Genomic DNA, 24,356 nt, shown 5'->3' on the forward strand with positions numbered 1-24,356 from the left:
GATCCCTAGCGATTGTAAAAGAATCAGGGCAAGGAAGAGAAGACGATGGATTGGCAAACTTGGAAAATTTGCGGGCATGGACTGGCAGAGAAAGATCATAGACAGACGCAAGTGGGAGGACATGCATGTCTGAGGCCTTTGTTCTGCGGTGGACTAGGGAGATTATTTTTACTTGATCTGCACGAGAGAGAGACATAATCGTACTCAAGCACACACAGCGTATAGATTCATACGGAGTAAATTGCAAACATAGTACGACAAAAATGCCGTACAAAAACAAAAACAAACAAATACGAAACAAGCAGAGAGACGTTCCATTGGCCAAGTATGGCAATCATCATGGTGACAGCATGACAAGGGTTCCACTGGCCAAGTATGGCAGTCATCATGGTGACAGCATGACAAGGGTTCCACTGGCCAAGTATGGCAGTCATCATGGTGACAGCATGACAAGGGTTCCACTGGCCAAGTATGGCAGTCATCATGGTGACAGCATGACAAGGGTTCCACTGGCCAAGTATGGCAATCATCATGGTGACAGCATGACAAGGGTTCCACTGGCCAAGTATGGCAATCATCATGGTGACAGCATGACAAGGGTTCCACTGGCCAAGTATGGCAATCATCATGGTGACAGCATGACAAGGGTTCCACTGGCCAAGTATGGCAATCATCATGGTGACAGCATGACAAGGGTTCCACTGGCCAAGTATGGCAATCATCATGGTGACAGCATGACAAGGGTTCCACTGGCCAAGTATGGCAATCATCATGGTGACAGCATGACAAGGGTTCCACTGGCCAAGTATGGCAATCATCATGGTGACAGCATGACAAGGGTTCCATTGGCAAAGTATGGCAGTCATCATGGTGACAGCATGACAAGGGTTCCATTGGCAATGGATGGCAATCATCATGGTGACAGCATGACAAGGGTTCCATTGGCAATGCATGGCAATGCATGGCAATCATCATGGTGACAGCATGACAAGGGTTCCATTGGCAAAGTATGGCAGTCATCATGGTGACAGCATGACAAGGGTTCCATTGGCAATGGATGGCAATCATCATGGTGACAGCATGACAAGGGTTCCATTGGCAACGCATGGCAATCATCATGGTGACAGCATGACAAGGGTTCCATTGGCCAAGTATGGCAATCATCATGGTGACAGCATGACAAGGGTTCCATTGGCAAAGTATGGCAGTCATCATGGTGACAGCATGACAGGGGTTCCATTGGCCAAGTATGGCAATCATCATGGTGACAGCATGACAAGGGTTCCATTGGCCAAGTATGGCAGTCATCATGGTGACAGCATGACAAGGGTTCCATTGGCCAAGTATGGCAATCATCATGGTGACAGCATGACAAGGGTTCCATTGGCAAAGTATGGCAGTCATCATGGTGACAGCATGACAAGGGTTCCATTGGCAATGGATGGCAATCATCATGGTGACAGCATGACAAGGGTTCCATTGGCAATGGATGGCAATCATCATGGTGACAGCATGACAAGGGTTCCATTGGCCAAGTATGGCAATCATCATGGTGACAGCATGACAAGGGTTCCATTGGCAAAGTATGGCAACGCACGACAGTCATCATGGTGACAGCATGACAAGGGTTCCATTGGCAAAGTATGGCAATCGTCATGGTGACAGCATGACAAGGGTTCCATTGGCAATGCATGGCAATCATCATGATGACAGCATGACAAGGGTTCCATTGGCAAAGTATGGCAATGCATGGCAATCATCATGGTGACAGCATGACAAGGGTTCCACTGGCCAAGTATGGCAATCATCATGGTGACAGCATGACAAGGGTTCCACTGGCCAAGTATGGCAATGCATGGCAATCATCATGGTGACAGCATGACAAGGGTTCCATTGGCAAAGTATGGCAATGCATGGCAATCATCATGGTGACAGCATGACAAGGGTTCCATTGGCAAAGGATGGCAATCATCATGGTGACAGCATGACAAGGGTTCCATTGGCAAAGTATGGCAATCATCATGGTGACAGCATGACAAGGGTTCCATTGGCCAAGTATGGCAATGCATGGCAATCATCATGGTGACAGCATGACAAGGGTTCCATTGGCAAAGGATGGCAATCATCATGATGACAGCATGACAAGGGTTCCATTGGCAAAGTATGGCAATCATCATGGTGACAGCATGACAAGGGTTCCATTGGCCAAGTATGGCAATGCATGGCAATCATCATGGTGACAGCATGACAAGGGTTCCATTGGCAAAGGATGGCAATCATCATGGTGACAGCATGACAAGGGTTCCATTGGCCAAGTATGGCAATGCATGGCAATCATCATGGTGACAGCATGACAAGGGTTCCATTGGCCAAGTATGGCAATGCATGGCAATCATCATGGTGACAGCATGACAAAGGCTCCATTGGCAAAGTATGGCAATCATCATGGTGACAGCATGACAAGGGTTCCATTGGCCAAGTATGGCAATCATCATGGTGACAGCATGACAAGGGTTCCATTGCCAAAGTATGGCAATCATCATGGTGACAGCATGACAAGGGTTCCACTGGCAAAGTATGGCAATCATCATGGTGACAGCATGACAAGGGTTCCATTGCCAAAGTATGGCAATCATCATGGTGACAGCATGACAAGGGTTCCATTGGCCAAGTATGGCAATCATCATGGTGACAGCATGACAAGGGTTCCATTGGCAAAGTATGGCAATCATCATGGTGACAGCATGACAAGGGTTCCACTGGCAAAGTATGGCAATCATCATGGTGACAGCATGACAAGGGTTCCATTGGCAAAGTATGGCATTGCATGGCAATCATCATGATGACAGCATGACAAGGTAGGATATGAACGAATATAATTGTCAATGATTTCACATACAGTAAACCCTTCTATACCAATAATCTTGTACATACATCTATCGAATGGACCTTCTCCGCTGAAAGTACCGAATCATAAGTCCTTTAGGTCCCAATAAAATTAAACACAAAGGAATGTCAACACCAGGGGAATGGTCTTTCCCTAAACAATTAATATGCCTGACTAGATACTAAAGTCTGGAGAGAATTCAACGGAAAAGAAATCGCAATTCTCCCAGTTCATAGAAGTCGCGTTTCAAGAAGACATCTGAGAAAGAGAGATTTCAAAGAATGACAACAAAATAGATTCTTCTTCTTCTTTCTCCACTTTGAATAAAGAACTTTTATTAAATACAAACTAACTAAGATGACATTTGAATAATTTCTGAGACTATTCAGTGTTCTTTTGCTCTTTCTTGTTCTCTTCTTCTTCGCACAAATGTCGACAAACAAGATCTTGCCAAACTGGCAAGATGTTGAAGCAATCTACAATTTCCTAACTATACAAAACCTAAGTCCTCTACAAGGAGTACGGCCGTTAAAATTCAATGAGGTCGTCATAACTATTGGCTTTAAAAAGTAACTGCGTATTATTGCACTTTTCCTTCACCTCATCCAGGTTCATGCAACCAAAAAAATCCTGTCTGCACAGACAGGCAGCGTAGTAAGAAGCCTCAAAATTCACCAGACTCCATTACAAGTGGATGGACTCATTTGCGTGTATGTGTGTAAAATATGTATACTGTATATGTGTAGAGAGAGACAGTTAGTTTGATAACGCTTACCATAAGTTTTCAGGACAAAAAAAATCGTCGTCGTCATCCTTTATGCTTTTCGATGTTAACTCATAGGCTGAATATGACACACATTCCTACTCTTTTAAGGCCTCGCCTTACTACAAAAATGGCATTAACCCTTTTACCCCCAAAAGGACGTACTGGTACGTTTCACAAAACTCATCCCTTTACCCCCATGGACGTACCGGTACGTCCTTGCAAAAAACTGCTATTTACATTTTTTTTTTTTGCATATTTTTGATAAACTTCAGGCCTTTTCCAAGAGAATGAGACCAACCTGACCTCTATGACAAAAATTAAGGCTGTTAGAGCAATTTTTAAAAAATATACTACAAAATGTGCTGGGAAAAAAATAACCCCCTGGGGGTTAAGGGTTGGAAAGTTCCAAAAAGCCTGGGGGTAAAAGGGTTAATGGCATCCGTTTTCAATTCGCTTCCAAAATTTGACTTGATTTCATCGAGCTGACTAAATAGCCGCTCTACCCCCGACTACCGATACATCGGTTGACTCGTCGATTAGTTAACCCTTTTACCCCCAGGCTCTTTGGAAATTTCCAGCACATTTTGCAGTATATTTTTTTTAAATTGCTCTAACAGCCTCAATTTTTGTCATAGAGAGGTCAGGTTGGTCTCATTCTCTTGGAAAATTCCTGAATTTTTTCAAAAAATTATCAAAAATATGAAAAAAAAAAATTTATAGCATTTTTTTGCAAGGACGTACCGGTACGTCCATGGGGGTAAAGGGATGGCTTTTGTGAAACTTACCAGTACGTCCTTTGGGGGTAAAAGGGTTAACTAATGTCACGTACATTCAGAACAATATTCTCACGCAAATCAATGAGCTTTGCATCAATTCCACCATCTATCTCCCATGGCAGTCCCCATAATTTTTGGGGAGTAGCCAACATCAAAAGAAACGAAGGGACTCAGCCAAGTTTAGTTGGTACTGCTAGGGTGCCACGGCCCACCTTACTCCATATTCCACAACAAAAGTTGTCGTGGCCTATTGGCAATGTCTCTGCCTGTTGACTGCCAGACTGGGGTTCGAGTACCGCTCAAACTCGTTAGTTACTTCTCTGCAACCTCACCATCCTTGTGAGCTTAAGTAAAGAGGGATTTGGGAGAGCCTATACCTCTATCTGCCGAGTCATCAGCAGACATTATCTGGGCCTTTCTGGTCCTAGCTTGGGTGGAGAGGAGGTTTGGCCTGATCAGGACGACTTAAAGTCTCTTTTTATAGTTTATATAAGATGTGTTTTAATGTTGTTACTCTTAAAATATTCTTTTTTAATTGTTCTTTATGTCTAATGTAGTTTAAGTATTTGCTTATCTGGACTGAGTCACGCTTACAATTAACGCAATATACTTTTGTTTTATCTGTTTCTACCGGTTTCAACCAGTTTTTCCAAATCGGGGAATGATTTCAAACTTTATCTATAAGCTTGTGAATACTCCGATGGCTGAGCGGCGATATACACACAGACAATGACACACTCGATTGGTATTACGTAACGCAAACCAACAGTTATGAAAAGATACCCTATACAGGAACTGTATGGGAATGCTACGAATCACGGTGACAATATAAGTAAATAAACAAATCTAATTCTATGATTATTCACAACTTTCATTAAATACTGTATTCTAGAATAAATTTTCCTCTTAAATTCACTAATATATTCGCCAGACGAGGCAAAAATTCGCTAGAAAATCCGCTATTCACAAGTCTTCAAAAATTTGCTAAACCAGTTAGAACCAGATCTAGCTACTTATTTGCCAAGTCGGCAACACTGCTGACACACGGGCGGGACTTCCCCCAACCCGTCGTTAGTCGTAACTACCTCGTTAAACTTTAACAGCCTTTCCAGCTCTGCTGAAGTCGTACTCCTGGCCGATGGTTTGCGTTCGTCTGGGGACAAACGTAAACAAACCCTTCTTCTTCTTCTTGAGAATATCAAGGTATCTGACGCACGAAGGGCGAGTCTCTCCACGTCACTATTCCTTCTTCTCGTGTTGATTGACTTCTGTAAAGAAGAAAATATTGGGAAATTGTAGCGTTTGATTCTGGTCCTCAAAACTGCTTATTTTGATGTTATTGATGGGGGAATTCCACTAAAGAGGGGTTACGGACCTAAATAAAATTCACATAATTTACAGACCTAAAGAATATTCAAGAGGAGCTACTGACCTAAAGGAGATTCAAGAGGAGCTACATACCTAAAGGTAATTCACAGGAGTTACAGACCTAAAGAATATTCAAGAGGAGCTACATACCTAAAGGAAATTCACAGGAGTTACAGACCTAAAGGATATTCAAGAGGAGCTACTGACCTAAAGGAGATTCAAGAGGATTTACATACCTAAAGGTATTTCAAGAGGAGCTACAGACCTAAAGGTAATTCAGGAGGGCTACACTCCTAAGGGAGATTCAAGAGGAGCTACATACCTAAAGGAGATTCAAGAGGAGCTACATACCTAAAGGATATTCAAGAGGAGCTACATACCTAAAAGATATTCAAGAGGAGCTACATACCTAAAGGAGATTCAAGAGGAGCTACTGACCTAAAGGAGATTCAAGAGGAGCTACTGACTTAAAGGATATTCAAGAGGAGCTAATGACCTAATGGATATTAAAGAGGAGCTACATACCTAAAGGAGATTCAAGAGGAGCTACAGACCTAAAGGAGATTCATGAGGAGCTACATACCTAAAGGAGATTCAAGAGGAGCTACAGACCTAAAGGAGATTCAGAAGGGCTACTGACCTAAAGGAGATTCGAGAGGAGCTACATACCTAAAGGAGATTCAAGAGGAGCTACATACCTAAAGGAGATTCAAGAGGAGCTACTGACCTAAAGGAGATTCAAAGAGCTACATACCTAAAGGATATTCAAGAGGAGCTACATACCTAAAGGAAATTCACAGGAGTTACAGACCTAAAGGAGATTCAAGAGGAACTACTGACCTAATAGTAGTGAACCTTAATAGCTCAAGAACAACAACAACGGACACTTAGCGCAACCATACCGTACGGAAGCAAACAAACAGGGATCATACCTTCTTCCTCGTCTGCATCGAGGATATCAGAGCACCAAATGGAATAACAGATGAGAGAGAGGAATCCGAGCGGCAGGCCAAAGAGTAACGCCGTCAACACGGGATTTCCCTGCCACATATCCTCCAGCGAGGTCTTGGCGTTGTAGTACACCCGGAAGAGTCTTATGGGCCACGAATCTCCACCGAAACTCTGCAAGGAGAAAATGAGAAGCGAGCTTAACAACATTACCGTGGATTCGGTCAGTTACCGTAGATAAAAATTGATCTTTTGAAATTAACTAACGCAGACAATTGATCCTGACAGAAAAATTGATTGTTTGAAATTAAATAATAGAGGCAAGAAGAAGAAATTGAGAAGCGAGCTTGACGACACTATCGTGAAGGTCTTAAATTTACAAATACAAATCAAACTGAAATTATAGATATCAGATATTGTATCAGAAAGTTTATAATGAAATACTGTAATTAAAACAATTATGTAATTTAATACAGTAAGCTAGAAAACCTCGGCAATATGAAACTATTCGTTGACTTTTGCAGCTGAAAATCGTAGGCATGCGAGTGAGGCAAAGAAAGCCTTCTGGACCATACTAAGATGAGGACTTCCTTATTTCCATTCCTCACTGGGCTATTTTTCCCTGTTGGAGCCTTTGGGCTTATAGCATCTTGCTTTTCCAACTAGGGTTGTAGCTTGGCTAGTAATAATAATAATAACTCTGCAGATTCTATAGTTTTATAAGTCACTTTGGGTTAAAAATTTTATTTTCAAATACAAACTTTTTCCTTCCCATTCATTTTCTTAAGATTTAAAAATTATTAATATTACAAGCTAAGCTACAATCCTACTTGGAAAAATAGGATGCTATAAGCCCAAGGGCTCCGACAGGGAAAATAGCCCAGTGAGAAAAGGAAACAAGGAAGTAGATAAACTATAAAAGAAGTAGATAAACTACAAAAGAAGTAGATAAACTACAAAAGAAGTAGATAAACTACAAAAGAAGTAGATAAACAACAAAAGAAGTAGATAAACTACAAAAGAAGTAGATAAACTACAAAAGAAGTAGATAAATTACAAAAGAAGTAATGCAGAATCGAAATAAAATATTTGAAGAGAAATAACATGAAAATAAATCTTTTATATATAAACTATAAAACTTAAAAAAAACCACAGGAAGAGAAATAAGATAGTGTGTTTGAGTGTACCGTCAAGCAAGAGAACTCTAATCCAAGACAGTGGAAGACCATGGTACAGAGGCTATAGCACTGCCCATGTCTAGACAATGGTTTGATTTTGTAGAGTCCTCCTATAAGAGTCTTCTACGAACAAGGCCTCGACTTACCGGAGCAGACTGGGCAATCACAGAGTCAAGGAAGACCTGTATGGCGTCGGTCGTCAGGTGGTGGGCGGGGTCTTGCGGCAGATGGTGGTGCATGGTCGAGGCGTTCACCACCAGCAGGGAGGGGAGGGGGAGGCGCTCCATAGCGATGCTGTTGGCCAGGTCTGGGGTGCCTGTCCACCCGAACTGGAAGTGTCTGTGACGAGATATGGAAATGTACGACTTTCGAAAACCAGATTGTGTCAGTTACTGTTGATGAAAACTGATCTTTTGAAATTAAATAATACAGACAATTGATCTTATTATTATTATCATTATTATTAACCAAGCTACACCCCTAGTTGGGACTTTCGAAAACCCGATACGGTAATTCAATTTGGATCGTGTCAATAACTGTTGATAAAAACTGATCTTTTGAAATTAAATACAGAATTGATCCCGACTGACAAACTGATTGTTTGAAATTAAATAAAACAGTCAATTGTTCCCGAATGGGAGAGGCAAATGCCTTTAACCCTTTTAACCCCAAAGGACGTACTGGTACGTTTCACAAAACTCATCCCTTTACCCCAACAGACGTACCGGTACGTCCTTGCAAAAAACTGCTATTTAAATTTTTTTTGGCATATTTTTGATAATTTTTTGAGAAACTTCAGGCATTTTCCAAGAGAATGAGACCAACCTGACCTCTCTATGACAAAAATTAAGGCTGTTAGAGCAATTTAAAAAAAAATATACTGCAAAATGTGCTTGAAAAAATATTAACCCCTGGGGGTTAAGGGTTGGAAATTTCCAAATAGCCTGGGGGTAAAAGGGATAATAATAAATATTTCAGACCTGCAAATTATTCGAAACTATGATCGATAGAAATAAGGATATACATTGTTTAGACCGTTCAACCGTAAGGAGATATAAGAGTTGATTCGGACTCTGTGCTTGAAATCAACCTATCTCTACCATCACAGGGCATTTTTGCAATTCATTTGAAATGATGACAATCACGAGTGTTAGTGAGGAAAAAATATAAAATGCTCAAGTGTTACGTACTGTAAAGGAATGTTAATTAATGAATGTAAAGCTTCAGAAAATGTTAAATTGATATTTGCATGAAAAAAAAAAAAGTGTACACTAGATAACAGATGGCAGTAGCGCTTGGCGTAGGCAGCAGTCGCCAAGGATAATGTACCGAAAAATTATATTGAGTCCATAGATGTCTAGCGAGAGTCGGGTATATAAGGGCCCAAAAACGATGATTTTCGTTGGAGTCGCAACAAACAAGTGATTTTAACCATTTTACCCCCAGGCTATTTGGAAATTTCCAACCCTTAACCCTCAGGGGGTTATTTTTTTCCCAGCACATTTTGCAGTATATTTTTTTAAATTGCTCTAACAGCCTTAATTTTCATCATAGAGAGGTCAGGTTGGTCTCATTCTCTTGGAAAATGCCTGAATTTTTTAAAAAAAATTATCAAAAATATGGAAAAAAAATTCAAATAGCATTCTTTTGCAAGGACGTACCGGTACGTCCATGGGGGTAAAGGAATGAGTTTTGTGAAACGTACCAGTACGTCCTTTGGGGGTAAAAGGGTTAAAAACGAATAGGAATTTTTCTGTCTACTCCAGTTAATGAAAACATATCCAAGATGGTATTAATGCATACAATGCGAACAAAGAAATAGGAGCTATGTATATATTATTTAAACATACTCAAAACAACACACAGAGAATTATACAATCTAGTGGAAACCCTACACTGGCTTCTATCTTGAGAGAGAGAGAGAGAGAGAGAGAGAGAGAGAGAGAGAGAGAGAGAGAGAGAGAGAGAGACAGAGAGAGAGAGAGAGAGAGAGAGAGAGACACTTACTGATGATACTTATCTCGATTATCCCGGATGACCGACTCCACCATGTCTCGGAACCTGCGGAAATAAGATGAGATTTTAGGAATTATGCTTCATCTCTTATAGACGATGATGATGCTTATTATTATTATTATTATTATTATTATTATTATTAAAATCCCAAAGAGGAATAATGTCAGAAACACGACAAACTTATAACAGAGTTTGTATTTTAACTAGCATACAAACCCAAATTATTTACTAGGGGAGATAATCTAGCCCGAGCTAGAAAATACAGAAAACCTTAACAAGGTCGTTAACGACCGGGCCGGTAGTTATCCACCTGTTAGGGATAGGGGACTGCCGGTCGATAGCTACTGAATACCTACAATCAAATTCTAGTCGTCGCAGTGTTAACACCGCCGCTCCTGCTTTTGTTTCACTGGCAGACTAGCCTTTCTTTAAGTGTCTTTTTGATTAACTTTTTCTGTTTCTTTTCGTTATTATGAGGAAGTGTCCCGGGATTCCCCCGAAATCTTGTGGCACATTCATGTCACCACCGGAGGTGGATCCTCATTCCCTATGCCCTTCATGCAGAGGTCATAGGTGTTCTGAAGGTTCTCCCTGCCAGGCGGGTAACTACCGGCACGGTCGTTAACGACCTCGTTAAGGTTTTCTGCCGTATTTTCCAGCTCGCGCTAGAATATCTCCTATAGTAAAGAACGAGGGTTTGTATTTAGTGTAGGAATAAATCCGACTTACAAACATTCAGATAAAAACACAAATTTAACTGAAAATAACAAAGATAAAATAAAATACAGTACTGTAAAAAAGGGATTTTGACAAAGGATTAAATCTATTTCTGGGCTCAACCTGTGTCGCCCAGAGAAACGCTCCTTATAGCACCATTTCTAAGGTATAGATACTGCTAAATATACCAGAGAAAAAAGTTACATGGAATGCAAGGAATAAACCCAGCTCGCTCACTCTGAGTGTCGGTATAGTAACTGGGACGTGTTAGAACCACTACCAGAGGTCCCTTACCAATTAGTCCTCTCCTTCCTCAATATCCCCCGATACTACGAGGTGCCGTTCTACATCTACTGCCCGCTACTACGACTAACCCATTCCCCCCCACCCCTACCACTACCCACGCTTCTTCCCTCATTCCTTTAGTAGCATTTTCTAGCACAGTGAAGTCCAGACGCGTTTGTTTTCATAGCTTCTGTGTTTCTGCGTTTTGAAGATGTCCGACGTTTAGGAGATCCCTACTCCCAAGTTAAGTATTGTAATTATGTTTTGATAATGCTAGATAGCATACATTAACCCTTTTACGCCCAGGCTATTTGGAACTTTCCAACCCTTGACCCCCAGGGATTATTTTTTTTCAAGCACATTTTGCAATATAATTTATTCAAATTGCTCTAACAGCCTTAATTTTCATCATAGAGAGGTCAGGTTGGTCTCATTCCCTTGGAAAATGGCTAAAGTTTCTGAAAAAATTATCAAAAATATGCAAAAAAGAATGTAAATAGCAGTTTTTTGCAAGGACGTACCGGTACGTCCATGGGGGTAAAGGGATGGGTTTTGTGAAACGTACCAGTACGTCCCTTGGGGGTAAAAGGGTTAACAAAAATAACATTTGTAATACCCTGATATTTATTTCATATAAAATAGGACTATTAGCTGACTTTCACAGCTGGGAATCGCAGGTAGGTGAATTAGGCGAAGACTACCCTAGGGAAATATTTAACAATATTCCGCTTAGAAACAGATTCCTGCAACCTATTAAGTTCGTAAGTTAAGGAACTTTCGTAATAGTATGTACTACAGTAATACCCTGCCCTACATAGTCAACCGGTTACAAGACACAAGATGTAGGTCGATTTGAGACGACCGCCGATTTCCGTCCTGGTTCAGAATTTCCCCTAAAGGACTTAAGTCGGGTTAACACGGTCGAACAGTCTGTCGAAGCCGGTTGTCGAACCTGCTTCTCAAACGGTTCAAGGAGATGGAGTCTGCAAGGAATGCATAAAGGTTGTAGACAATGAAGCCCCGCCCACAAAAGTCAGGCGAGAACAGACTTCCTTTTAACCGTTTGAGAACCAAATATCCCGTTCACACATTCGAACATCGCTCCAAACACTCGTCTATTGTTGGACCGAGTAAACCCGCCTTTACACAGTCTCTATTCATATACCGAACGGGAAAATCTACTTAAAACCAGCACCAAATAAACTTCGATGTGAAGTACAGCATTTAACTTTTCTTTTATAACTTAGAAAAAGATTATCCTAGTCTGAAAAGAGGATAGATGTGAGAGAGGCAAGAGAGCGTGCTAGAAATAGGAATGAATGGCGAGCGATTGTGACGCAGTTCCGGTAGGCCCTGCTGCTTCCTCCGGTGCCTTAGATGACCGCGGAGGTAGCAGCAGTAGGGGATTCAGCATTATGAAGCTTCATCTGTGGTGGATAACGGGAGAGGGTGGGCTGTGGCACCCTAGCAGTACCAGCTGAACTCGGTTGAGTCCCTTGTTAGGCTGGGAGGAACGTAGAGAGTAGAGGTCCCCTTTTTTGTTTTTGTTTCTTTTGTTGATGTCGGCTACCCCCAAAAATTGGGGGAAGTGCCTTGGTATATGTATGGATGTAGTCTGATAGCAAAGAAAATGACTTTATTCTTTTAATCAAAATATGAAGATAATTCTATTTTTTCTAAGTTAATTTTCTCTCTGATTATCTTACCAATATTCATTCATGGAATAAAGAATAACCGTTATTTGGCTCTCAAAAAAAAATAAAAAAACTTCCCTTCTCAAAATAGTAGAATACCGAATACTTGTTCATTTATTTTCTTTGTTGTTAAATTCCGGAATAATTAGTCTTCATAATTTTGAATTTATTTTCGTATTCGTTACTCGAGGACGAGGGATGTCGAGTGGAAACCGGCATGACGAGGAGCATCGCTGTATTACCTACTTGGTAATCTTGTTATTTCCATAACCTTCTTTATAATAGACAATAGTAATAGAGTAAGATTCCCTTGGGCCGAAAATTTTTTCGAAAATTTCAGCCGATTTTCGGGCCGAAAATTTTTTTGAAAATTTCAGCCGATTTTCGGGCCGAAAATTTTTTCGAAAATTTCAGCCGATTTTCGGGCCGAAAATTTTTTCGAAAATTTCAGCCGAAATTCGAGTCAAAAATTTTTTCGAAAATTTCGGTCGATTTATGGGCTGAATTTTTTCGAAAATTTCGGTCGATTTTCGGGCCGAATTTTTTCGAAAATTTCGGCTGATTTTCGGGCCGAAAATTATTTCGAAAATTTCGGGGCGAAATTTTTTTTGGAAATTATTTAGAAAATTCCGGCCGATTTTCAGGCCGAAATTTTTTTGAAAATTATTTCGAAAATTCCGGCCAATTTTCGGGCCAAAATTTTTTTCGAAATTTTTGGCCGTCTTTGGAGCCGAAATTTTTTTCGAAATATTCGGCCGCGTTTGGGGCCAAATTTTTTTTTGAAAATTTCGGCCAATTTTTGGGCCGAAAATTTTTTTTTGAAAATTTCGGCCGATTTTCGGGACGAAATTTTGTTCGAAAATTTCGGCCGATTTCTGGGCCGAAAATTTTTTTGAAAATTCCTGCTGAAAATTTTTCCGAAAATTTCGCCCGATTTTCGCGGCTAGTAATAATAATAATAACCACCTCCTACGCCTCTGAACTGTTCCATAGTCTTCTTTCCCAAACAATTCTTCACTCAAGAGCTTATCTACTGCACTGTAATTGTACAGTGGCTACTTTCCTCTTGGTAAGGGTAGAAAAGAGACTCTTTAGCTATGGTAAGCAGCTCTTCTAGGAGAGGGACACTCCAAAATCAAAACTATTGTTCTCTAGTCTTGGGTAGTCCCATTGCCTCTGTACCATGGCCTTCCACTGTCTTGGGTTAGAGTTCTCTTGCTTGAGGGTACACTCGGCAAGCTGTTCTATCTTGTTTCTCTTCCTTTGTTTTTTTTTTAGTTTTATAGATTATATATGGAAAATTAATTTTAATGTTGCTACTGTTCTTAAAATATTTTAATTTGATTGTATTCTTCCCTTATAATGTATTCATTTCCTTGTTTCCTTTCCCTACTAGGCTATTTTTCCCTCTTGGAGCCCTTGGGCTTGTAACACCTTGCTTTTCCAAAGAGGGTTGTAGCTTAGCTTCTGATAATAATAATAATAATAATAATAATAATAATAATAATAATAATAATAATAATAATAATACTACAACACTAGTTCACATCACTTCATATGAGTCTTTCAGTCGAAACATGCCAAGCGCCATTTTTAAAAAGTGTCAGAAATCGCGATTGAAAATTGCCAATTTTCAAATTATTTATATTATTATTATTATTACAATATTATCATTATCCTTATTATCAATATAATAATACTAATAATACTAATAATAATAATTATTATTATTATTACTATCATTATTATTATTATTATTATTATTATTATTATTATTATTATTATCCTTATTATTATTTTTCAATCGAGATTTCTGACACTTTAAAAATGGCGCTTGGCATGTTTCTCGACTGAAAGACTCATATGTACTATAAAAAAATAACCCGATGTAAAGTAATAACGTCGCTAAGATAGGAGAAGAAACAACAAATACAGACAGACAGATAGAGACTAAGTCCAAAGATGACGTGTGTCTGAAACTATGCAGGAATCACAAGAAGAAGAAGCACATAAATAGATTGCTAAGGATCCTGTACTTACTTGTACCCATCCACATACTCTTCCCTGAGATCGCAAGACATAAACGAGGAGAGATGGAAGACGATGACATACCATTATGACGTATATAATTATTCTTCATATTTTTAATTTTGATCATGACAGCAATTTAACGTATCATTATATAATTATTCTTCATATTTTTAATAATTCCGATTATGATAGCAATATATTTTCATATTTTAAAGACCAGTAATGAGCAACTAATGTCTAATATGATCGTTCGAAATCATACTTACGCGTCTTCGTCCGTCGTGATACGCCCGGTTTTGGTTTCCTTGACGACAGTGATGGCCAAGTACTTCCTGATCTGGGGAAGAAGAAGAAGAAATGACAACTGTACTATGTTGAAAGACTCTCCATTAAACCCTTTTACCCCCAAAGGACGTACTGGTACGTTTTACAAAACTCATCCCTTTACCCCCATGGACGTACCGGTACGTCCTTGCAAAAAAATGCTATTTGAATTTTATTTTGCATATTTTTGATAATTTTCTGAGAAACTTCAGGCATTTTCCAAGAGAATGAGACCACCCTGACCTCTCTATGACGAAAATTAAGGCTGTTAGAGCAATTTGAAAAATATATACTGTACTGCAAAATGTGCTTGAAAAAAATTAACCCTTGGGGTTAAGGGTTGGAAAGTTCCAAATAGCCTGGGGGTAAAAGGGTTAACATAAGTTAGCTCTTATACTTCTGGTACTAAAAACTTCTTGAGAGAGAGAGAGAGAGAGAGAGAGAGAGAGAGAGAGAGAGAGAGAGAGAGAGAGAGAGAGAGAGAGAATACACATGCCTCACCTTCCACAGCTGGTGAAGATTCCCGTGCGTGAACTTGGTGAAGAGAGGGAACCTTTCGTGGTTCACCCACTCGTTCAGGGTCGTGTTCACCACTGACTCGTTCTCGACCATCTCCTGTTCTTCCGGCACTGCGGGATCGAGAAGAACGAGAAGGGGGGATTACTTACGTGGGCTACTAGAGAGATATTACACTATTATTGCTATTATTATTATTATTACTTACAAACATTTGGTGATACAGACAAAGACAACTGAAAATAACATAGATTAAAAAATACTGAAATAAAAAACCATATCATTTAATACATACAGTACATACATACATATACCAAGGCACCTCCCCCAATTTTGGGGGGTAGCCGACATCAACAGATGAAACAAAAACAAAAAAGCGGACTTCTACTCTCTACGTTCCTCCCAGCCTAACAAGGGACTCAACCGAGTTCAGCTGGTACTGCTAGGGTGCCACAGCCCAACCTCCCATATTATCCACCACAGATGAAGCTTCATAATGCTGAATCCCCTACTGCTGCTACCTCCGCGGTCATCTAAGGCACCGGAGGAAGCAGCGGGGCCTACCAGAACTGCGTCACAATCGCTCGCCATTCATTCCTATTTCTAGCACACTCTCTTGCCTCTCTTACATCTATCCTCCCGACTATTTGTTTGTATTTTGTAGTGGGAAATTATAAACAATGGGTTCAGGTAGAAAAACCAGACTTACAAACTACTTTCCTTGAACCAATTAAGTTTTTAAGTTGAGGGTTTTCTGTATTACAAACTGTTGAGAAAACTCGAGAAAATATTATTCCCTTCTCGAATTATATAAAATGACCTATGTTTATCTATTTGGAGCGAATATAGTTCCTTGGGACAGACAAACACTTCTTATTACTTGTCAAATCAATTTTCTTTACAGGGAAAATGTTTATCTTTGTTTGAAATACGATATGAAGCCGGTTATTACGATTTACAAAATATCATTTTAGTGTTTCCTTGCCAGGAGTGCAGCCAGTTGGGAAGCAAACACAAGGTTGAGATTTAGTCTTAGGGTAAGCTAGGGATACGGCAGTTTAAAAGGGGGGGTGGGGTTGCAGAGGGTCTCCTGGTAAGTAAGTAGGTACAGCTATGGGCTTCCATGTTAGGTTAGGGCAGGAACTTCAGTTAGGTGATGTTCTCGTGTTTGTGTCCCTTTTAAAATGTGGTTTTTCATTCATAACTTTTGAGGGCATTTTACACTAAGTCTCTACCAACCAATTTATCTGTTTATCTGGGAGAGCAGGATTACTTCAAATATTTTTGCCGGATTTTCAAGAAATTTGAACAACGCATAGGTATCATGTTCCTGATGAGCCTGTCTAATTTTGGAGGCGATCCGGATAAAGATTGCGATTCTTGTTGTTATTGTTATCATTATAATAGAGTAGATTCATTCATGGTCAACTGATATGAAAGACATAAAACTTGCTTCATAGACTTGAGTAAAATGTTGACAATCCTCATTGGCGGAGGAGGAGGTCTGAAATCACTGATTGCTCTTTCTACTTGTACAATACATACATATAGACACAATTAAGTTTTAAAATTAGTTTTCTTAGCAAGAAAGAACCGTAATTTCGTTATATCCACTCAACGACGTTGCCCAACTCAGTCATAGCTAATGGAATCAGACTTCTGAAAACCTCTGTGGTACCGGACCACACGAAGGTGGTGGTAACTGTGTCACAGAATGGTTTTGAATATCAAGTACAGAATGTATTATATAATCTAAACCATCGTGAATTATCAGTCGAGTCCCTTCTTAGGCTGGGAGGAACGTAGAGAGTAGAGGTCCCCTTTTTTGTTTTGTTTCATTTGTTGATGTCGGCTACCCCCCAAAATTGGGGGAAGGGCCTTGGTATATGTATGTGTATGTATGTGAATTATCAGTCCTCTGCCATTGTTAATTATTGTAGCCAGTTGCAGGATCGTGACATTCTACTCTTCCTAACCACTTATGAAACAAGCCATTATTATTACTAGCTAAGCAATAACCCTAATTGGAAAAGCAGGGTGCTATAAGCCCAAGGGCTCCAATACGGTAAAATAACCCACTAAGAAAAGGAAATAAGGAAATGAATAAACTACATGAGAAGTAATGAATGATGGATAGAAATCAACGAGATTGGTAGCAATAACAATGTTTAAAAAGATTTGTCATATATAAAGTAGCTAGACTAAAGTTAGCCTGTTCAACATGAAAGCATTTGCTGCAAGTTTGAACTTCTGAAATTCCCTCATTTCAACTCCTTAATTAGCAACACCATTTCACAATCTGGTCACAACTATAGTGCCGTAGCCTCTGTACCATGGTCTTCTTCCACTGTCTCTCGGGTAAGAGTTCTCTTGCTTGAGGGTACACTCAGGCACACTATTCTATCTTATTTCTCTTCTTGTTTAAGCTTTTATAGTTTATGTATGAAAGATCTATTTTGATGTTGGCATTGTTTTTAAAATATTTTATCTTAATTGTCCATTACTTCTCTTGTAGTTTATTTATTTCCTTTCCTCACTGGGCTATTTATCCCTGTTGGAGCTCTTGGGTTTATAGCATCCTGCTTTTCCAACTAGAGTTGTAGCTTAGCTTTTAATAATAATAATAACAATAATAATAATAATGATAATAACAACAATAATTTGGTGTCACCAACAAGGAGCAACTATAATCTCCAGCCGGTTTCCCTCAGTGATGAGGACCACCAAATCATAGTCATTCTTTTCGAGGTGCACAAAAGGACTCTGAAAGCTGTAGACTACAATATAAGGAAATTGAAGACTGCATCAGTAAACAAAAAAAAAAAAAAAAAAAAAAAAAAAAAAAAAAAAAAAAAAAAAAAAAAAAAAAAAAAAAAGGTTGCAAAAAAATTCGCAACGACAAAAATTTTTACCTGGATAGAAATAATGCGAATTATCCTTGAAGACCATCACCCCTGGGTTGTGCTCGAGTTCTGTGTACTGAAAAACAGGGTAATAAAACGATTAGTGATGATGACTCTATACAAAATAACGTATGCTGCACAGCGCATAAATAAAACTTCCGTGTGATATATCATAATCATGCTGACACAAGATGCTGCTATCAGAAATTTTAACACAAGTATTTTTTTCCAACAATAAAAAGCTTAGTCCTTCAATAGGAGTATGATTTTAGCTCGGCTAGAAACAGCCGTCAAACTTTTACCGAGGAACAGTTACAGACAGCCATGCGCTTGCTTTTAACTCGATTATATGGTCCTTTCATCCCTTCAATGCTTTCCGATCTCACAAAGCCAAAAAAAGAAAAATAGCATTCTTGGATATCGTCTTCCTTATCCTTTCGGAGCTGCAGAAAAAATTCCGCTGCGCCGGCCTGAAGCGCAAAGTTCTCTTTAGGAGAGGGACTTCAATCTGGAGTCACGAATGGCCGGGTTCTGGGTCTTGGACGCGGACTCTGTTAGGATTCGTGACATAGGAGATGTCATAAAACTAACCTACTCTCTCTGCACAGCTAAAATAAAAAGACAGTCTTGAGGTTTAAATCTCTCTCTAGCCCCCCTCTTAACCCTTTTACCCCCAGGCTATTTAGAATTTTCCAACCCTTAACCCCCAGGGGGTTATTTTTTTCCCAGTACATTTTGCAGTCTATTTTTTTTAAATTGCTCTAACAGCCTTAATTTTTGTCATAGAGAGGTCAGGTTGGTCTCATTCTCTTGGAAAATGGCTGAATTTTCTCAAAAAATTATCAAAAATATGAAAAAAAAAATTTTTATAGCATTTTTTTGCAAGGACGTACCGGTACGTCCATGGGGGTAAAGGGATGGCTTTTGTGAAACGTACCAGTACGTCCTTTGGGGGTAAAAGGGTTAAGATTCGTGACATAGGAGATGTCATAAAACTAACCGACTCTCTCTGCACGGCCAAAATAAAAAGACAGTCTTCTTGAGGTTTAAATCTCTCTTTAGCCCCCCTCTTGAGGACTCATATGGAGCACTCATGAGAGAACCAAGGATGCAGGACATCCCAATAAGGGGACCAGAACTCCCCTGGGAACTTCCAGGGAGGACAACACTTATCAAAGCTCCTTACAAGCAAGGACGGTTCTCGCGCGGAAATAAGGATCAAGTCCGAAGAAGTAAAGAAAGAACAACGGAACCTCTTGGGTAGGAGGTTGAGCGTTGCTAAGTCCAACGGCCAAGAATCCATCTTAAGACTTCTTCTTTGCAAACTCCACTCACTAAAGATGCCACCACACCCTACACTTGTCAGAGGGGGACGATGGCGTAGTTATGCCTCCTGTTGAAGGTACAAGGTTAATGTGGACCTATCTCAGGGTTGCTCACGTACCGGGTTTACCGGGCCAACGCCTCACATCGGCCAATGGAGTCACCATCAAACACAAACGAGAGAAAAACTCCGGAAAAGGAAAAAGAAAAGCATTAAAGTTCAAGGCAGCCGAGAAGGCTGACTGTATTACATTGTGACCAAGTACCATTTACTACAATTACATTACCTCGTTGAGAGTCTAACGATCGCTTAAGGCGAGCTCAAATCTTACTTCTATCAGAGGACGATGGCTTATATTTGCATAGGTACAAGTTCAGTGAGAGAGAGAGAGACTACCTCGTAAGGAAGAGAGCCACATTACTTACATCTTATATTTGCATAGATACAAGTTCAGTGAGAGAGAGAGAGACTACCTCGTAAGGAAGAGAGCCACATTACTTACATCTTATATTTGCATAGGTACAAGTTCAGTGAGAGAGAGAGAGAGACTACCTCGTCAGGAAGAGAGCCACATGACTTACATCTTATATTTGCATAGGTACAAGCTCAGTGAGAGTGAGAGAGAGACTACCTCGTCAGGAAGAGAGCCACATGACTTACATCTTATATTTGCATAGGTACAAGCTCAGTGAGAGTGAGAGAGAGACTACCTCGTAAGGAAGAGAGCCACATTTCTTACATCTTATATTTGCATAGGTACAAGTTCAGTGAGAGAGAGAGAGAGACTACCTCGTAAGGAAGAGAGCCACATTACTTACATCTTATATTTGCATAGGTACAAGTTCAGTGAGAGAGAGAGAGAGACTACCTCGTAAGGAAGAGAGCCACATTTCTTACATCTTATATTTGCATGGGTACAAGTTCAGTGAGAGAGAGAGAGAGACTACCTCGTAAGGAAGAGAGCCACATGACTTACATCTTATATTTGCATAGGTACAAGTTCAGTGAGAGAGAGAGAGAGACTACCTCGTAAGGAAGAGAGCCACATTTCTTACATCTTATATTTGCATAGGTACAAGCTCAGTGAGAGTGAGAGAGAGACTACCTCGTAAGGAAGAGAGCCACATTACTTACATCTTACATTTGCATAGGTACAAGTTCAGTGAGAGAGAGAGAGAGACTACCTCGTAAGGAAGAGAGCCACATGACTTACATCTTATATTTGCATAGGTACAAGCTCAGTGAGAGTGAGAGAGAGACTACCTCGTAAGGAAGAGAGCCACATTTCTTACATCTTATATTTGCATAGGTACAAGTTCAGTGAGAGTGAGAGAGAGACTACCTCGTAAGGAGGAGAGCCACATTACTTACATCTTACATTTGCATAGGTACAAGTTCAGTGAGAGTGAGAGAGAGACTACCTCGTAAGGAAGAGAGCCACATTACTTACATCTTATATTTGCATAGGTACAAGTTCAGTGAGAGAGAGAGAGAGACTACCTCGTAAGGAAGAGAGCCACATGACTTACATCTTATATTTGCATAGGTACAAGCTCAGTGAGAGTGAGAGAGAGACTACCTCGTAAGGAAGAGAGCCACATTTCTTACATCTTATATTTGCATAGGTACAAGTTCAGTGAGAGAGAGAGAGAGACTACCTCGTAAGGAAGAGAGCCACATGACTTACATCTTATATTTGCATAGGTACAAGCTCAGTGAGAGTGAGAGAGAGACTACCTCGTAAGGAAGAGAGCCACATTTCTTACATCTTATATTTGCATAGGTACAAGTTCAGTGAGAGAGAGAGAGAGACTACCTCGTAAGGAAGAGAGCCACATGACTTACATCTTATATTTGCATAGGTACAAGCTCAGTGAGAGTGAGAGAGAGACTACCTCGTAAGGAAGAGAGCCACATGACTTACATCTTATATTTGCATAGGTACAAGTTCAGTGAGAGAGAGAGAGCGAGACTACCTCGTAAGGAAGAGAGCCACATGACTTACATCTTATATTTGCATAGGTACAAGTTCAGTGAGAGAGAGAGAGCGAGACTACCTCGTAAGGAAGAGAGCCACATGACTTACATCTTATATTTGCATAGGTACAAGTTCAGTGAGAGAGAGAGAGCGAGACTACCTCGTAAGGAAGAGAGCCACATGACTTACATCTTATATTTGCATAGGTACAAGTTCAGTGAGAGAGAGACAGAGACTACCTCGTAAGGAAGAGAGCCACGTTACTTACATCTTATATTTGCATAGGTACAAGTTCAGTGAGAGAGAGAGACTACCTCGTAAGGAAGAGAGCCACATGACTTACATCTTATATTTGCATAGGTACAAGTTCAGTGAGAGAGAGAGAGAGAGACTACCTCGTAAGGAAGAGAGCCACATTACTTACATCTTGCATACAGGTAGATTCTATCGCGTAGAAGTAGTGGAACGGCCGATACTCTTCCGCTATCTCCTTATAGACTTCCTGCAAGTAAAAAACGACAGTGATTCATCACAGAAATGTACTTGAAACAACACCCATCTTATGGAGACACACTGCTCTTCCCCTAACAGTTATACAAATACAATTATCTTAATGAAGCAAATTCTTCTTTTATTCGAATCTAGAGAAAACTTGGGCACCAACAGTATAAAAAGGGCCCCTTTACCACTGCCTAATAGTACAATACTCTCTTCCTATCTTTACCGTCTGTTCAACCAACATCAAATAGAGATGCAGGAAAACCGCTTACCCACAGATGCCCTTCTCTGGTGCCCACGAAGGTGAAGAAGAGGTCCCCTTGGGCGACGGTGTCTCTCAGGTGCTGCGGCGACGCCAGCGTCTGCACGGGCGACCTCGACATCCGGATCGTGTACCCGACGATATCCTCCTTTGCCCTTTCGCCTTTGTACGTGTGACGTTCGTCGCCCTTGACGCTGAAAGACGAAACAGTTGAGAATTAGAACGAGCACTCCGTAGTGTATACCTTTGCCTAAATCCCGTTGTATATCACATGATCGGCAATTGAGTTATGCACATTTTAGTTTCATGCAAATCGTATGAAAGAATGACTACGATATAGCAAAAAGAAATTTTTTTTACCTTTCTGTGACCCTGACCTTTGATCCAATCACTCCCAAAATCTAATCAAATTACCCTTGGATCATTGCCAATCATAACCACAAAATTTCAAAAATTCAGTCAAATAGTTTTTGAGTTAATCTAACCACAAGCAAACAAACATATATAAACAAATACACGCTTATCAAAGTTGGTGAAGGTAGCTACTGTCGAGGAGACTTTCCGAACCTTATACTAAGCCCAGGCAAGCTGCTGCGGCCTGCGTGGCCCCCAAGCTTTATGTGTTACTTTATTTAGAAGTTTTTTTCATACCTAAATATTTTGAATATTATTTTTAATTTTTTTCTTATTTATTTATAAACGAGATTCTTATACCCCCACTACGCCCGGGACTGGGGCCCATTCTGTCATCTTCACTTTCCATAGACTGGCTAAATCCATAGAGGATTCATTGGCTAGATTCATCGAAGGATAGCCAGTTCCTTGTGATAAGCAGTGCCTGGCCCGAAAATCGGCAGAAATTTGTGAAAAAATTTTTGCCACGAAAATCGGCCGAAATTTTCAAAAAAATTTTTGCCTCGAAAATCGGCCGAATTTTTTTTAAAGATTTTCGGCCCAAACTCGGGGCGAAAATTTTTTCGAAAATTTCGGCTGATTTTCGGGACGAAAATGTTTGGAAAATTTCAGTTGATTTTCGGACCGAAAATTTTTTCGAAAATTTAGGCCGATTTTCGGGCCGAAAATTGTTTTCAAAAATTTCGTCTTTTTTTTCGGGCCGAAAATTGTTTCGAAAATTTCGGCCGATTTTCGGGCAGAATATTACTAAGGCAAATGACCCCTGCCAGTCCATATTAATTCCAGTAAGATCAACCACAAGTCATCGGAAGTAGAAGCCGAAGAGAAGCCCTTTGCATCAATAGGCATAGGAGATGATGATGATGATGATGATGATAATGATGATGATGATGATGATATCTATTTTTACCAGTTATCATCATTATTATCATTGGAAAATAATGAAAGATGTCAGTTTTATGTAAAGTTTCATACTAATAAAAATAAAAAAGGAAGAATTGCAAAAAATATCATTATATATTGAGCAAGTAAAGGAACATTATCAACTGTGATGGCAAAAAGAAATGACTGTATTAATATTTGATTATTATCTGAAGAACACTCATAGATTCCCCCAAAATGACAATGTTTATCAAAAGTAGGTTAAGTTAAGTTTAACTGATTATCATCACCGTCTCCTCGTATGCCTATTGACGCAAAGGGCCTCAGTTAGATTTCAACAGTTGTCTCTATCCTGAGACTTCGATTACACAGTAAATTCTTTCCTTAATGACAGCTACAAAAATCTCCTCCGTCAAAATACATTAGATTTTCTGACAATCAAAATTTCAAAGTCATTTGTATTTTGCCAAACTATAGAAACTCGAATCTTCTAATAGAAGTAGAAATTGGGCAAAACTGGAAATCACAAATATTCAAGTAATTTGTATTTTTCCTAACATACTTACCTAGAACTACTTTCTTAGGGGTT

At 39.8% G+C, this 24,356-nt stretch overlaps 2 protein-coding genes across 3 annotated transcripts in view; one reads left to right on the forward strand and one right to left on the reverse strand.

Moving 5' to 3' along the window:
- The first annotated feature begins 263 nt into the window (after positions 1-263).
- Positions 264-980, forward strand: LOC137633714 (uncharacterized). Its single transcript, XM_068365962.1, has one exon. It carries the CDS (start codon positions 264-266, stop codon positions 978-980), a length of 717 nt encoding a protein of 238 aa, XP_068222063.1.
- Positions 981-4,013: 3,033 nt separating this feature from the next.
- Tmx3 (Thioredoxin-related transmembrane protein 3) overlaps positions 4,014-24,356 on the reverse strand; it is a 49,430-nt gene continuing 29,087 nt past the window's right edge. Inside the window, exons 4-13 of one of the 2 annotated variants that reach the window (XM_068366217.1) lie at positions 22,482-22,665; positions 22,136-22,213; positions 18,419-18,485; positions 15,492-15,619; positions 14,933-15,003; positions 14,676-14,699; positions 9,931-9,984; positions 8,070-8,262; positions 6,730-6,919; positions 4,014-5,697 (exon numbers count right to left, since the gene is read on the reverse strand). In XM_068366217.1, the coding sequence (XP_068222318.1) occupies positions 5,669-5,697; positions 6,730-6,919; positions 8,070-8,262; positions 9,931-9,984; positions 14,676-14,699; positions 14,933-15,003; positions 15,492-15,619; positions 18,419-18,485; positions 22,136-22,213; positions 22,482-22,665 (1,018 nt within the window). In that variant the 3' untranslated portion in view covers positions 4,014-5,668. The remainder of the gene's footprint in view (positions 5,698-6,729; positions 6,920-8,069; positions 8,263-9,930; positions 9,985-14,675; positions 14,700-14,932; positions 15,004-15,491; positions 15,620-18,418; positions 18,486-22,135; positions 22,214-22,481; positions 22,666-24,356) is intronic. The other variant, XM_068366218.1, reaches the window with a different exon arrangement.

Source organism: Palaemon carinicauda, chromosome 43 (genome assembly GCF_036898095.1).
Source record: "Palaemon carinicauda isolate YSFRI2023 chromosome 43, ASM3689809v2, whole genome shotgun sequence".
NCBI lineage: Eukaryota > Metazoa > Arthropoda > Malacostraca > Decapoda > Palaemonidae > Palaemon > Palaemon carinicauda.